General features: G+C 41.4%; 1 protein-coding gene across 2 annotated transcripts in view; it reads left to right on the top strand.

Annotated features, from left to right (window-relative positions):
• The window catches only part of CTNNAL1 (catenin alpha like 1), a 193,054-nt gene that overhangs the window by 102,650 nt on the left and 74,336 nt on the right, over positions 1-16,068 (top strand). Inside the window, exons 3-7 of one of the 2 annotated variants that reach the window (XM_018570566.1) lie at positions 561-748; positions 5,501-5,620; positions 5,918-6,007; positions 9,142-9,312; positions 11,724-11,924. In XM_018570566.1, coding sequence (XP_018426068.1) covers positions 561-748; positions 5,501-5,620; positions 5,918-6,007; positions 9,142-9,312; positions 11,724-11,924 — 770 coding nt within the window. Of the gene's footprint in view, positions 1-560; positions 749-5,500; positions 5,621-5,917; positions 6,008-9,141; positions 9,320-11,723; positions 11,925-16,068 lie in introns of both variants that reach the window. The other variant, XM_018570567.1, reaches the window with a different exon arrangement.

The raw sequence follows: 16,068 nt of genomic DNA, 5'->3' as shown, positions 1-16,068 counted from the left end.
GGGGTTGTTCTGAAAATCACATATGTGAAGTTGGGCAGTGATGATACATCTGCTTCAATAGCACTACAGAGCTCACTGAATTTCTGGCAGGATCAACACGTTTCTGGATTTCTCAAACAGATATAGCAAAACACTATCAATAGTATATTTTACAAAGCAAAACAGAGCAAATAGGACAAGTTTGATGGTAAGGTTTATTTGCACTTTTAGCCTGTTCATCCCTGAGATCCTGAGAAGAAAATGTTCACACATAGTCCTCATTTTTTGAGTTCTTGAACATACCGTATCTATTACTTGGATTGATTTCATTAAAAAGCAAGGTATTGTCTCAGCATGTAGAAATACCGATCACCAATATGTCAATGTCCAGCTTTACATTATGTCATGTTAACTAAAATTCAGTCCTCTGAAAATGGCACTTTATAAGCACCATTCATTCACAGAAAGCATTTTGAAACCAAATATAATAAGTATTGACTGTACAACCATTTTCTACACTTTTAGTCTGCATATTCAGATTTGAATGCTGAATAGTAACATAACCTCCATTTACTTTGAAGGTGAAACTATAGCCCAGCTGACCGATATGAGCATTGGAGAACGGCCTGATCCAGATGGTCGAGTTACCATTTTCACTGATAAGAACGGAGTGGTAAAAGCTGCTAGACTTCTTCTTTCTTCAGTTACGAAGGTGCTGGTGTTGGCAGACAGAATTGTCGTTAAACAAATTATCACTTCCAGAAACAAGGTACTTAAGTTTATTAATGGCTTCAATCCATTTGCAAAAGAAAGATGTGTTTCTGCAGCTTTATCAATGACATCAGACTATATTTTCTTTGGGTAAACAATTATTTCTGGTGTGTACAGTAATTATCTTTTTAAAACTGGCATTGCATGCTTATGTCAGAAATTTCCAAGTTTGTTCTATAAGAGATTCATATCTTGAGTAGCTAACATTTAACTATTTTATAGCCTTTTCAAAGTCTGGTGCATGTGATCTCTTAACAATTTGTTAGGCTTACACTTTTTGGATGAGCGGTTGGGTGCAGTGAGGTCGGAATCAACTAATCGGAATTCATTTTTTTTTATCGATTTTTTTTTTTTTTTTTTTTCCATTTTTGCATCACTTTTATTCTGAGTGAAGTTGTTCCTGTCAAGCAGTCATTATGCCAGACCTCAAGCACAAGGGAAGCAGTGCCACTGTACTGTGTCCCTCCGGCTTACAGTCCACTAGCAGTTCCAGAATGGCCTGCAGCTCTCCCTCTCAACGGTCCGATACCAGCCACCTGGAATGTTGTTCCTAAACTCTTCTGAGTCTTCCTTAGCACTATTGTGTGTGGCCTCACCCTTCATCCCAGGAGGATTTCATTGTGGTTTTCCAAGATTTCTTTCGTCCAAATTACAACTTTGCTGACTAACTGCAGAAGGTATCTGCTTACTCTAACGCCTTTCCCTCCAGAATGAATATCTGATCTGCCTGCTGTTTTTGTGGCCTCTGGGTTTCCTGCTGCAGAGGCTCTATATGACCTAAAAATGTTCATCCTTGCCAAATGATGTTCTTAAGGAGTCACAGGCATCTGTCGCAGCAAAATCCTAAAAAGGTTTGGTTGGATCCTGAAACTTCAGAAATCAATGTTGCAGCCAACTTATCACTTGGAGTTTTTGACTCTAGACAGAGTTCAAACAACTTTTCCTTTGCCCAGGAGAAACTGCAGTCACTCTGCTTCCAGACTTTTACTTTCTGTTAGACACTTCGCTTTCACATAAGAGTCAGAGGGCTGATGGTAACCTATTTCTGCTCAGTTCCACTCCAAGCCCTTACAACTCAACATCCTGTCATGGGGTAGACAAATTGGTTCAGTGTCTAGGCCAGTGGTTCTCAACCTTTCTAGGGCCGGGACCCCTTGGTAACATTTGCCAAGTTGTGGTGACCCCCAACGGTAAAATTTAGGGATGACGGGGCTGCTGCAGCGACATCTGGCGGCGTGGCGGGAGAACTGACACTGCTGCGCTAGGAGAGGGCTGAGGAGGACTCTCACCTAGCACAGAAGAAAATCACACAGCGACCCACAGCTTGAGAACCACTGCTGTAACAGCTAAAATGGCAAACCATATAACACAAGCCGAGGGTGTCAGCTTTTATTATTAATAATAATGATAATAAAAGGTTTATGTTCTTTTAGAAAAAAAATACTATTATTTTTATTATTAGAGGGGGTGACACCAAAATGACTGTCAGTCATATTGGTGTCACCGCCTCCACTGGTGGCATCCGGGTGCGGGCTGCACCCCCTTGTGACGCCACTGAATGCTGGGACTTGTAGTTCCCTAGGTGATATGCGGAGGCTGTACAACTACAAGTCCCATCATGTCCTTATTATCCCTGTACACCACATATCACCCTGGGAACTACAGGTCCGAGCATGCCCTCCTTGTCCTTGTACACTTCCCCTCCATATCAAAGTGTTATTATTCCTAAATAAAATGTATGTGGACAGGATTAGGTGCCGGAAATCCACCATTGGGGAGGGCGGTGATGCCTGCAAATTGTGTACTGACAGTGTAGAAACCTTCCACAGGAAAGTTCTCTCTCTCTTTTATTGACCTGGATTATTATATACAATATACAGTATATCAATCAGTGATATACAACACGTCACACAATGAACAGGACACAGAAACATATGAATTGGGCACTAGGACTTAATGAAGCTTACAAGCTCACAGGAACAGAAAACACACACACACACACACACACACACACATACACAAACACTGTGACAGACACACACACATTTAATGACACACACATACAATGGCACACACACACACATACAATGACAAACACAGTGACACACACATATACAGTGACACACACATATACAGTGACACATACAATGACACACATACATACAATGACACACACATACATACAGACAAACACACACACACACACACAGACTAGTACCTGCTGCTTGGGACCTGGAGGCAGTGAGGAGAGGGGAGAGAACGGCTCCTCCCACAGTGCAGAGAGTGGCCCCGAGGAAGTAGTGTGAGGCTCCAGAGAAGGCACATGGCGGGGACAGCTGGAGACCGCGTGGGATGAGCGGCACCGAAGTCAGCACAGGGGGCGGAGCTGAGATCAATACAGCAAAAGCCCGGGGCCCGGTCCACTCAACTACATGATTTACCGCTGGGTCTGCCTGTTTCAATATTGTGCTCCTCCCGGCCAGCCCGCTTATCGCTACCCGGCGGCCCCCCGTTGTTATGCCACTGACTCCCGGTGACCCCTGGCAAATTGTCATTCGACCCCTGAGGGCGTCCCGACCCACAGGTTGAGAACTGCTGGTCTAGGCGACCTGGTTCACCTGTCGTTATATTGTTTCTGGTCTGGTGACTCGTGAATCGGCTCTGGAGTTGAGTAATATCTTTCTTCTAATCTCTTGGAGAATCCTCACAACCTGAAAGGCTGGGTAGGAGCCTGGGAAACCTGTCAGTGCATGGGACTTGGACGCCAAAGCAAAATAATCTGGAGTACCAGGTGATTTTGGTTGTCCCTAAAATGCTGTACATACCGATTGGTGGGTCATCCAATCAGGAACCAGTCGGACAACACCACAGCAGTGGCATACATCAACCATCTAGGAGGAACCAGAAGTATTGCTTTGGCAAGAGGTAGAATTGTTTCTGTCCTTTGCAGAACTTCACATTCCAGCCTTTTTCTGCTGTTTACATTCCAGACAAGGTCAGTTGATGGGCAGTTTTCCTCAGCTGGCATCACTTGGATCTGGGCCCTAGACCCAGAGGTGTTCCAGCATCTGTCACACGTTGAGAATGCCATATGTGGACCTCCTGGCCTCTAGGTTCAGCAACCAACTCGACAGGTTTGTTTTCTGGTGCAGAGATCCTCTAGCAGAAGCAGTGGATGTATTGATGGCCAGATCTATTTTTTTCCTTCACTAAAAGTCCTTCCTTGTCTGCTCCACAGGATCAAGCTAGGGGGCATTCCATTGATCCTCATAGCTTCAGTGCAAGAGATTTCCCTATATAGTCTAGATGTAGGTTTTTCTATACGAGTCTATCTCACGGCCACTGCTTCTATTTGGAAGACAAATTGTCTGTACCATGCCAGCTAGTCTTTGAAAAGTGAAACCAACTTCTCGCTTCAGCATTTCTGGGTGGCACAGACAGATTATTGTTCAAGCCCATCATTTTAAGGATCAGGTTCCACCCTTTTCTGTCAAGGCGCAAACTGCGTTCTTCTTTGGCTTTTCGGTATCGCACAACCATTTCACAGATTTGCAAGGCTGTAAAGTTCTACCAGGTAGATGTGCAGACCTCAGCTGATGCCAGCTTTGGGTATAAGGTCCTTCAGGCAGCTCTTTAAGCTGCAGACAGTCCCAAGTTATTTTCTGTTTTGGGTTTGTTTGTTTTTTTTGCTGTGTTTTACTGCAGTTGGACTGCTTTTAGATTTTCCAAATGTCTCTGAACCCTGTATCCCTCAATAAACAATTTTAAAAATAGGATTTTTGTACTTACTGTAAAATCCTTTTGTTAGCATTCAGAGGACACCGGTCCCATTCCTCTATATGCTATCTTGCTCTTAGCACTGCTTTCTTACAAAACTGAGGCATGCTCGAAGTGGGAAGGATTATATCAGGACTGGTTACTGGTTTTTGTTTGCCATTGTCCAATCCTCCAGTAGGCTTCATTATAACCCAAATGTCTTTGAATTCTGTGTCCCTCAATGAACTCCAAGGAAAGGATTTTATGGAGAGTACAACAATCATATTTTTCAGTTTTCTAATTTTTATGCAGATTAAAACAAGAGATGCTCAGCTGTGAATATTACAACAGCTTGCTTCACTTGAGGCAAAGAACAGTATGTAGACTGCAATAACCCATAGCACCGGGAATCATCTTAATGCACATTCACACCAATGTGTTGTAGTGCCACACTGTTAAAATTTGTGTTTTTATGGTGCATTTCTACAAATGCACAGCAAAGTGTAGCACAGGCTGAACAAGAGAAGTCTAGCGGTGTATTCCAAGCATTAAATACCAGACTCATTTATACAAATATTGACTAATTGCTATATAAACCTCGCCTTGTGGCCATTTTGCATTATTTAAATGATGTACCGGACTATATGGTTTGGTTGTGTTTTTGTACTGAAAACTAAATAAACCTATTGAAAGAAACAAACAAAAAAATTAACTCTACTATTGTCTTGTATACACAGAATCAGCACTGTGGACAGTGCCACATACAGATTTTGCTGGTCTTAATTCACTACAATGGATAATGTTGCTATGTTGCTAGTTAAAGTTGGCAAATGTGTATTAAATCCTAGCTAATCCAGAACTTTGAGAATTAACGTGGTTAGTAAATCTACCCCCAAAATATGCTTATATATACTTCCTTACACTCAATTAATTTGAATATGATTATCATTTGTCCTATGAGCCAAGTTCAAATAAAACAAATGTTTTCTTTTAGGTCCTGGCAACTATGGAGCTTCTTGAAAAAGTGAGCAGCTTTCAAGAGTTTGTTCAGATATTCAGCCAGTTTGGTAATGAAATGGTGGAATTTGCCCATCTTACTGGAGACAGACAAAATGTACGTATTCTACCTGACACTGGCCGTGGGAACATGAGACTCTCGCTGATTAAAGAAAAACATCTAAGACTTAATCTGGGTGGGAGAAAATGTTTTTTCTTTCTGACATTATCAGCCTTAGATTTTAATGAGCACTTTGCACATTCATTTCTGGGAGCTAGTGGAATGAGAGCTTTGGCTTTTTTTTGCACATGCAGCATTTGTAAACACAGTACCACACTTATCACTTAGTTTATTAGTATTTAATGTATTTTTATAGTAGTAGAACATAATCCTTTTAAACTTTTTTTTCCCCAGGATTTGAAGAGCGAGAAGAAAAAGGCAAGCATGGCAGCAGCAAGAGCTGTGCTGGAGAAGTGTACTATGATGTTGCTCACAGCGTCCAAGGTGAGGTTTTCTGCCAAGCATAATGTGTATTTGCAAGCCTATCATTTTTGATGGATTGGAATATTTTTGCAGATATCCAGGCTATATTTTTATTTCAAACCTAACTTTAAAGACTGCAGCCCTTTTAGTGCAAATCAGCCTGTTGACACACTGTGACCCCCCCCAACATCTGTGTACAACATTCTTTATCGCTAAGGAAACCATTTTCGGCTACTTGCTAGAGGGTGGTATGTATTGAACTTGGTAAACAGTCTCTCTTTAGAGTGTCATGTAGTGGTAGCTGGGATAGCATCCTTCAGCATCACAAAAGGCTGTAAAGAGATGCTGAGAAGTAAAACCCCCTTGTTTTTTTTTCTGCAAGGACCATGCAACACTAGCAATGATTTGTTACTTATCCAAGATTGAATGTGGCTGTTAACATTCTTAAATATATATGGCCTTTTATACTCCTTGTAATGCAAGGCCCAGACACAAATGTCCTAAATCTGCATTCTGTTACATCACTGTGCATCCAAAAATATTAGTTGCTGCTAAAGGAAAACGCTGGAAGAGGTAAGTGTTCTGCATCAAGTGGGATAGAGGGTGCACCAACCCAAGTGCCATAAATCACTTGGGCTGCAACTAATTATTTTCATAATCGATTAGTTGGCCCGATTTTTTTTTTTTTATTAACCGGATAAAAAAATTAAATATCTTCCTTAATTTAAAATAAAATGTACTTCAGAATAAAACTACATGCACAATTTTTAGCAATCACACCGCACTGTAATGTGCGTTCCAGTGCATGCAATCCCACTGTGGGTGGGAGGCACGCTTGGGGTGCCATTGAAATGAATGGCACTGCAACGCACCTCTGCAGCAGAATTTGTCATTGTATTGTAAGCATATGGCACTTGAATAGTTTCAGCCAGGGAGTGACAGCTGCCAGTGACAAGATTCCGCAGACGGCAGCTGAATGTAAATACAGCATGTAGTGGGCTGGTGCCAAACCCAGCCTGCTATTGGCCATTTTAAATAGCAATAGCAGGCTGGCTATTGCACCTGCCCACCCAATAGTTGCCAACTATTCTCATTGTCGATTATTTTCGTATAATTGATTAGTTGGTTGCAGCCCTATATAGGAACCAGACGTTTGTGGTAAAGAGAGGTATAAAGTAGGGATTTACCGATACCATTTTTTTAAAGACCGAGCAAGAGCACCTATACTTTTCTTGTACTCGCTGGTACCAATTACCGATACTTTTTTTTTTTTAAACAATACAGACTAAATATTTTAGGACAGTAGTGGAGCACCAGCTGCAACCGTTGTGACCCTGGTAGTTCTGCCCCTGACTCAAAGTTGTAGAGTGACTAGAAATCCCAGCAATGCATTATACAGCAAAGCAGAATAATATGAAGGTACATACTGTGTTGTTCACCAGGGCTGTGCGGGGTCTGAGGAGGCTGTGCGGGACGCCCCAGTGCTGTGCCGGCTCTCACCATGGCTGTGTGGGTGGTGGGAATTTGGAGTATGAGGAGGAGATGTTTGGCAAGCCAGCACTGTGAACAGGTGCCGTGAGGTCCCCAGCAAGCCCGGGACCTTATGGCAGCTGCTTGTGTTTTAAAAAATGTAAAGTGCAGGTATCTGCGCTTTGTATCTGGGCATTTTCACAAGTACTGGTGAGAATGCCCAGTATCGACACTGATACCGATACTGGTATCAGTATCAGTGCATCCCTAGTATAAAGGATTCTGTCCTGGGCAGAACTTTACATCCCAGGCTTTGGACAGTTGGCGGGTGGACTTTCTCACACTGATCTGGGGTATTGGGCCCTAAACCTGGAGGTTTTCTAGCACCTGGGGAATGGGTGAGATGCACTGGATATGGATCTCCTGGTCTTCACAGTCAACAACAAGCTAGACAGGTTTGTCTCTAGGTGTGGAGGTCCTCTGGTGGAAGCCGTGGATGGTCTGCTGGCTTCAAGGGATTCGTACAGCCTGATTACTCAAAAAGTTGTTATCCTTGTTGCCATCACCTCTGCAAGGCACATGCCTGAACTGGCGGGCTTGTCTTGTGAAAAAACCTTTTCTGGTACTGCAGAGAGAAGGAAAGAGGTACTAGGCCTCAAAACTACCTAAAGAGTGGTTTTAACCGTTTTTTTGCCTCAACCAGGTCATTGTTCTTTCATCCGTTTCTATAACTATAACAAAGGAGATTTCTTAATTGTCTAGATGTTTGTGCTATTTGAGTCTTGCCTCCCATGCACTGCTTCCATTAGGAAGACGAGATATTTTTGTCATCCTAAATAGTGCCTGCAAAGGGGAACCAGCTTTTCTCAGTGGCTAAGACAAATTATTGTTGAAGCCTATGGACCCTTTTCTGCAAAGGCACATTCTACTTGATCTCGAGTGGTGCTTAGACTTTTCGGCATCTGGTAACTGTTTCCATGAGCAAGAATTCCACTCAAGATTTTTGTAATAGGCCTGTTGGCATTTTGTTTGCTGTGTTTTCCACCCCTCAGTTAGACTATCTGTGTCCCTCAGGGAATTAGACAGAAAAAAAAATATTTTTGTACTCCACAATTTTCTTTGGAGTTCATTAAGGGACACAGGTGCCACCTCTTTCTTGGAGGGGGAGAGGTTATAGCAGGTTGGTGACTTTTTTTTTCTTTTCAGTGTACAAATCCTCCTGCAGATGGCAGTATAACCCAAATGTACCTGAATCCTGTGTCCCTTTAATGAGCTCAAACAACATTTTATAGGGAGTACAAAATCATATTTCAGTTTGGAAAACATAAAAAAAAATCACTTTACACACAACTCTTAAAAGAGAACATTTTCTTTTGACACAACTCAGAAGTAGATTTAGATGAAATAAATTATATTTTGGCAAGGGATAGATGAAAATAAGATATTCTGGCTCCTTGGCTAGAAGGAGTTGCACTATTATTTTCTCATGAAATGCGTACATGGGCTGCCACTGCTAGTTACCGTGCCATTTCTAACATGAAAACTTTTTAAGCCAAACCTAGAACAAGCGTGTTGTAAAGGAGTGTCGGATATGTTAAGGCAAATATTTTTTTTGTTTTTCTAGTGCAGGTTTCCATTTCAGTTTTTTGTGTATGTTCAGTAATCGTTAACCTTTTTTTTTATAGGCTTGTCTAAGGCATCCTGATTGTGAATCAGCACGTATTAATAAAGAAGGTGTCTTCCAAAGAATGAGACTAGCATTGGAGCAGGTCATTGAAATTGTAACAGACTCGCGACCAAACAGGGAGACTGAAGTTGCATCCATCAGTATTTATAGCGGAATCAAAGAGTTAAAAGTAAGAGGTTTTTTTTATATACTCTTTAAATTGTATTCATACTTTTAATTCATATACTGGATAAAATTCAGTGCTTATTTAAAATGTCTGTCATACTGTTAAAGTATTTGTAAACCCCAAACCTTTTTTTTATATTTTGGATAGAGGAACAGCATGGATAGAGGGATCTCAACTGCTGGCTATTGTATTCAGAACTGCGGCACCCACGCATACCGATTACTTGAATCTGATGAGATGCGATCAGTGTTCGGCAGAGAATGTTCCAACTGGATCATTCGATTTTTAAATTGACTTTTTTCAAGATGGGTGCTGCTGACTGGGCCAGCCAAGGCCATATTTTAGCAAATTCAGCAGGAATTGGTTGGAATTCAAACCTTGTCTGGCTAAGTTTAGACAGCTGTCACTGGAAAAAAGTGTCCCTAATGGAAGAGTTTGTCTCCTATTCTTGTATAGGTGATAACTTAAAATGTTTTTCCTTTTACTTTCAGCACCAATCGCAATTCTCACCACGACAGAGAGTGAATCTCCCTAGCAGGGACAGACCGCAATACAAGCCTGATAGGAGTTCTAATCATTTACTACTCTATCCAAAACTAAAAAAAAAGGCTTTAGGTGAAAAAGTAATTGACCTTTTAGAGTATATCCAGCATCTGTTTAGTAGGCCATGTTTTACTGAATTTGTGTGGTCACATGCTGTCTTGCAATCCGTTACAGCTTCCATTGAAGTTCAATATCCTCTCAAGAGTATACCTACTACTGCAGCTATTTATAGGCTGTACTGCATGTGTAGATCAAAGGGGGACCCTAGTCTAAACTATTTTTTTCCCTATATGTTCTAATGGCAGAGTTGTTTAGATATCCGATTTCAAATGTAAGTTTCATTAAATTAAAATGTTCCATTTTTCACTGTATTATGCTAATTACCTAAGCTACAATATATCGGACAACCACATTTTTTCTATCTGTATTTACAAAAAGATTTTTTTTTCCGCTAATAACCTCAGTTTCAGCCAGAGCCAGCTGTGCCCGCCCCTCCCCTGTCTGTCCCTCAAATGAGCGCTGGAGGAATGGGGAGGGGGAATCCCTGAAAAGAACGGTCACCGAGAGTCACCAGTCTCTGCAGGTAGAAGCCGTGAGCTGAGCGATTATTGCTTTGTAATCGCTCAGTTCTCGAGCTATAGAGCCGGTGTGTGACCGCTGCATTGTCACACACCAACTCAAACTATTGGAAAGAGTATATTTTTCTCTCCCAAAAGTTCGCCTTTAAGTATTACTCAGCCCAGTTATCTCAAATTAGTACAGCTTTCTCAAAACTTTCTTTCTGTGCTAGTTGGAGTCAAGCAACAAGCCAGCATTCTAATCCAATCAATTTGTGGCTAACCCAAGCAGATGAACGTTTTCATGTGTTCCACTTTATCACAATGCCTTCTCTCTTTGGGACTCTTTACATTTTCTTTTTTCCAATTAACTCGCAAAACTTCAGCTCATACCTTCGGGAGACGAAAGTTCTTTCTAGGTTTAGAGTGGGTGTTATCATTATATTTATGGCATTTAGATCTCAATTTTCTCGCCCAAATGCTTTGATACCTTTCCCAATACTAGAACTTCCGGTAAGAGGGACAATTCCTCTGACCAGCAGTGCCGTGGGGAAAGATGGAGTCGGGAAGCTGGCTCCATGCGGTTTGGCCGGCTTGATGCCGATTGGCCGGGCAAACAAATCTGATAATATAGCGACCCCCACCCGGCAGGCACCCAATTCCTCTCACATAGATCCTTTAGCATTCTTTAACGTACCAGTCCCTCGGCAAGGCCTGCTGTCTCCTGTGTGCACAGCGCTCAAGTCATCGGCGCTCAGCCTGCTACTGCGCATGCACAGGATTTCTGAATGAGAGCGCTGGGCACTCTGCGCAGTAGCAGGCTGAGGGCCGATCACGTGGGCGCTGTACACAGAGGAGATGTGGGCAGATTCGGGAGAACGGTGTCTGCCCAGCTGGCCCAGGGACTGGCACGTTAAAGAATGCTAAGGATCTATGTGAGAGGAATTGGGTGCCTGCAGGTTGGGGGTCGTGTCACCATATAGTCAGATCTGTTTGGCCAGCCTCGATGCCGATTGGCTGGGATTGCCAATCGGCATCCAGCCAAACAGAATGGAGTCGGCTTCCCGGGCAATCAAGAAGCCTTCCTGGCTCTATGCTACCAGAAGTACAGGTATCAACGAGTACCAAAATATAAGTATCGGTACTCATACTCAATACCGAAAAAACTATATTGGTGCTTCATTAACTTAACACAAACTGAATAATTGTCTGCTACTAAAGCCATTTTTGTGATGCTGATGTGCTGTCTTTTACATTTTCCTTGAATGGTTTCATTTATGTTATATATTTGTTGTTGTTTTCATCTATTTTTAGAGTAAAGTTGAAGGACTCAGAGAAAACCTGTATTATCTGTCAAAGGAAAATGTTTCCACAATGTTAGAAGTCATATTGGAACATACAGAAGATTTCACAGACTCTGCTTACACCAGCCATGAAAACAGAGAACGCATTCTGGAACTATCTAACCAGGCCAAAATGGAACTAGAGCAGCTGGTTTCAGTGTGGATACAAGCTGTAAGAGCTTTTTAACAAAGTAAATCTTTTTATATTCTGCAAAATAATCTATTCTGCTTTAACGTTTACATTTCGGGGGGAAAGCGGGTTTGATTGAGTGCATATATAGGTGAAATGGACAGCGCTGCATTTGGAGTCCAGCTGTAAGCTGTTGACGACCTGTGTCCCATTCATTCCTTCTGTTCCAGTGCTGCAACCTCTGTAAGACTCTTTAGTATTCAACACTTCCCGGAGTTACTATGTACTGTGGTTCCTTTCTCCAACCCCCTAAATCACAGCTGTGTCCTGTAGTGGCATACAGGTCAAAGATGCAGTCTTCTGACACTCCTGGGAGTGTTGAATGCCAAAGAGTTTTAAGGAGGCTGCAGTGCTGGACTGGAGAGAAGGTAGGAGATGTTGACTGTCACTACTTCCATTAATGTGACTTGCTGTTGGGATCCTGCTTTTTTTTTTTTTGTGTGCATTAAGTTTTTATTAGGATTTTAAAAAGAACAAGTATAAGGTAGAGTACAGACATGTAAAATTGAAAAACAAGTTTAATTGGACAAGATGACAAGTTCCAAACTACCAAAAGGGGGGAGGGGGAGAGAAAGGGAGTGAAAAAGCAAAGAAAAAGGAGGGGAGACTAACTCTAAAGTTGTTTTTTAACAGCGTAGAAACACCTGCTGTCTATAGTAGAGGGCTGACATCTTGCTAAGATCTGCTCTCTGGGGAAAAAAAGCCTTGATTCTGGGTGTTGCTTTAATTTATTATTTTTCTCCAAATGCTTAATAATACAGATGTAAATGAGGGTGTGTTTGAAAATGCTCTGATGGCACACTTTAGGCTTGCTCTAAAGAACTAGATCACATTAATGTCTTGAGAAAGAGACCACAAATTAGCCAGGATGCCAGAAAAGGGGGGCAGAGGACTGTTGGGTTCACTGATGTACACCTCACCAGCCCTATTACAGGTCTAAGTAGCATGCAGAGACCTTTATCTCACCAGTACAGTTTGTGCTATTTCAAACAGCAAAGAGCAGGTAACCCATGCTAACATACATTCTATATTATTGTATAGTTGAGATAGTTTACGTAGCAAACTCCTGCTTTAAACTTGTGGCGACATTATAGGATCAGCTCTTTTTCTGAGACATCGAGAAACAAGTCTCTCTATTCTCTACCCTACTCTGTTTACCTCCTGTTTACGGTAAGACCCCGTTCACACAAGAGCAACAGTGTTTTTTGATGCACTTTACACACTTTTTTTATGCGCATTTCACAGGCGTTTTCTGTTCATAAACCACGCAAAAATGCGCTCTTTTCTTTTGAAGTATATGGAGCAAAACGGGCCACAAAAGAAGCTTAGGGACTATTTCAAACACCAGGCGTATTTTGACGTGCGATTCCGATTTATATAATCTTTTTTTTTTTTTTTACCCCGATTTGTTTACAAAGAGTTTATTGATTACAGAGATCCAACTTGTTTTTTGATGAATAAAGTCTCCCTTTTATCAGGGCTTTTTAGCTCCATCCTTAAAATAATCTGGATGCAATCTGGAAGATAGTCATTACAGGACTGCCAAGGGATGTGCAGTCTGCTTTTGACCAGCAATCAGAGCAGCCTTCATATTGCTCTGATCTATAGGTCTTTGAGTATAGTATCTTGCATTCGGATTGTGTCAAGATTCCTTTCCGGCCAGAAAAACTAAGCCCGATGGAGGAGCATATTGAGCTCCAGAAACGCATTGGCATTTTTTTGACCAATAAACCCTTCCTGGATGATCAGTCATTTAATACTTTTTTCTTTTCAGATTAGAGAAGTCTAATTTTGGCTGACTGTGGGGGGGGGTGGGGGTGGAGAGGGACAGAGGAAAGTGTGAAGTACATTTTGAGCCATGATGAAATCCTATTTATGTACAAAATGTAATTTTTTTTCCCCCTAAGAAACATAACAGAAGGATGCTGTTTTTTGGCATATTTCTTGTGCAGATAGGATGTTTACCAAAATCGGTTTCTTTGTTGACTGCTAGTCTTGGTGAAGGTTTCTGTTGTAAAAGCAGCTGTGTAGGAAAGCCTGCAAATTGCATCTTTGAGTTTCTATAATCTATCGTAAAATAACTGAATTTAAATGGTCTTGGGGGACACAGCGGACTTGCTGAATGGCTGTAATTATTACCCTGGCATTCGTCCTCTACAGCTGCCTGCTCGGTTGGCTGAATCCTTATGATTGCCAGTTTCTTCAGTTTCTGAATTACCCTAATTCTGAGTTGGGGAATATGGAGGTCAGAGTGTTACCTGGCTCCAGAAGGCAACTCCTCTCTCAGCACTGGATTAAAGCAGACCTTTATACTCAAAAATCAGATTCTACCAATGCATCCCTCTATGTATGAACCTCAAAGGTAAGGCACCAGCTTTTTAAGTAGCTTTGGCACCTGGCTCCGGAGTTTTGCCCAGCCCTGCTTTAAATGATAAGTGCACTTTAAATCAAAGTGCAGTTAAGATTTTTTGCCGCTTTGCCCTGAGCAAACCGAACCTACCCTCCACGGATGTATATTTACTGCAATTCAACTGCCTCGGCCTCCATTTTTTATTTATACACCTCGCTGCAAATCCGCTTTCTGGGCCTAGTGCATTACAGCCCCATAGACCTCTGTGTGGCTCATCTACCTTAGTCTCCCAGATAGAAAAGGAAGGTAGGTGAGCCCCATAGACTTCATAATTATTATTATTTATCAAATGAGTGATTTCCTTTGACATTTCTACATAAAAAGGCCTGTCAGTTGCTTGATTTTAATCCATGCCAAATCTGTTAAATAAAATATAAAAGGTTTTATTTGTTACAGGTGCGGGGTCTGAACTGAGGCTGACCTGTACAAACATTTGAAGAAAATGTTGACTTTCAGCACTTAATGTCTTAATGTCTTGTCAGTTAGGCAGCGGAGGCGCCGGGGTTGGGGTGGCACTATTGGACTGTGCTTCGGGCATCAGTTGCCCTTAATCTGGCCAGCTCTCTCTGTAATCACTGCAGTGTCACCTACAGTATACACTTAAACCGGTAGAAGGGAGTTTGCACAGCACCGATCTTATGACCAGGCTGCAGATGTTCTGTTACAAGCCTCCTAAAATCTGGGTGCAAATAAAACATTTTTCCTTCCTTTAACACCATTGCAGTATTTCCTGGATAGCATTGACAGGTCAATTTTTGTCTGGCAGTCCTCATTCGTGTTTTTCTCCCTTTTTAGATGATTGTTTTGCTATCTGGTATTTTAATTGTCTTAAATGTGCAGTATTGCTGTTTTTAATGAAAAATGTTCAGCTCTATTCCACTGTCTTGACATAGCTGTATGAGTATGCCTTTCTTTTGATAGTTTAGTGGTCCAGTACAGACAGCTTGTCCAGAATTTAACCAAGGGTGACTGATTCTATTGCTATATGAAAGCAATTTGGTTGCTGGCGTGAAACAAGTTATGGTCTGTAACATTTTACTAGCAGATTGCAAACTCTTCATCGTAATGTGCATTCACCATAACAAAAGACCAAAGAATGCAAACAAATTTGGGTAATGTGATTCTTTCAATAGAGCTTGAAGATTTAGGGCCAGTCTTGTCAGTCTATTAACTAGTATTAATTTGCTCCAATAATGTGTTGTCTGAATAATTTGTTCCATCTCATTAGATAGCATTAATAATATTAAGAACTCCTGGGGGTTGTTGTATGGAAAGCTATTTTCTTCTTTGCAGTTTTTATGACGTCTTTGTAACTAACAAATGTTGCAGCTTCTTTATTCTATGTGTGTTACTGGTGTAATTTAGGTTGAAATTAGTTATTATTTGCATATTTCTTAAATATAATTTAAAATCTAGATTGCTTTGCTAGATGTCAACTCTCGTCTTGATTAACGTCAGACATGGATAAAGTAAGAAGGATTAGAACCCCTGTCAGTATATTTTTGCTGTCCGTTTCCTGTTAAAGAGATTTCTATTTATCTCCTGTTTTGGAGTTGTAACAGGAAATTATTTGAATTTCTATTAAGTGTAATTCCCCTCACCTGATTTGGTATTCTTGAACTGATCATCAGGTTTGGAAGATTTTGATACATTTCTAAGTTAAAGTATATCAAAGGCCAACTTTGGACATAGCAGGGAAGGGTTAAAACCCTTCCC

Source organism: Nanorana parkeri, unplaced genomic scaffold (assembly GCF_000935625.1).
Source record: "Nanorana parkeri isolate BGI_ZX_2015 unplaced genomic scaffold, ASM93562v1 scaffold1558, whole genome shotgun sequence".
In the NCBI taxonomy this organism is placed as follows: domain Eukaryota; kingdom Metazoa; phylum Chordata; class Amphibia; order Anura; family Dicroglossidae; genus Nanorana; species Nanorana parkeri.
The sequence above is the reverse complement of the archived record's forward strand: the minus strand, read 5'-3'. Positions and strand labels throughout refer to the sequence as shown.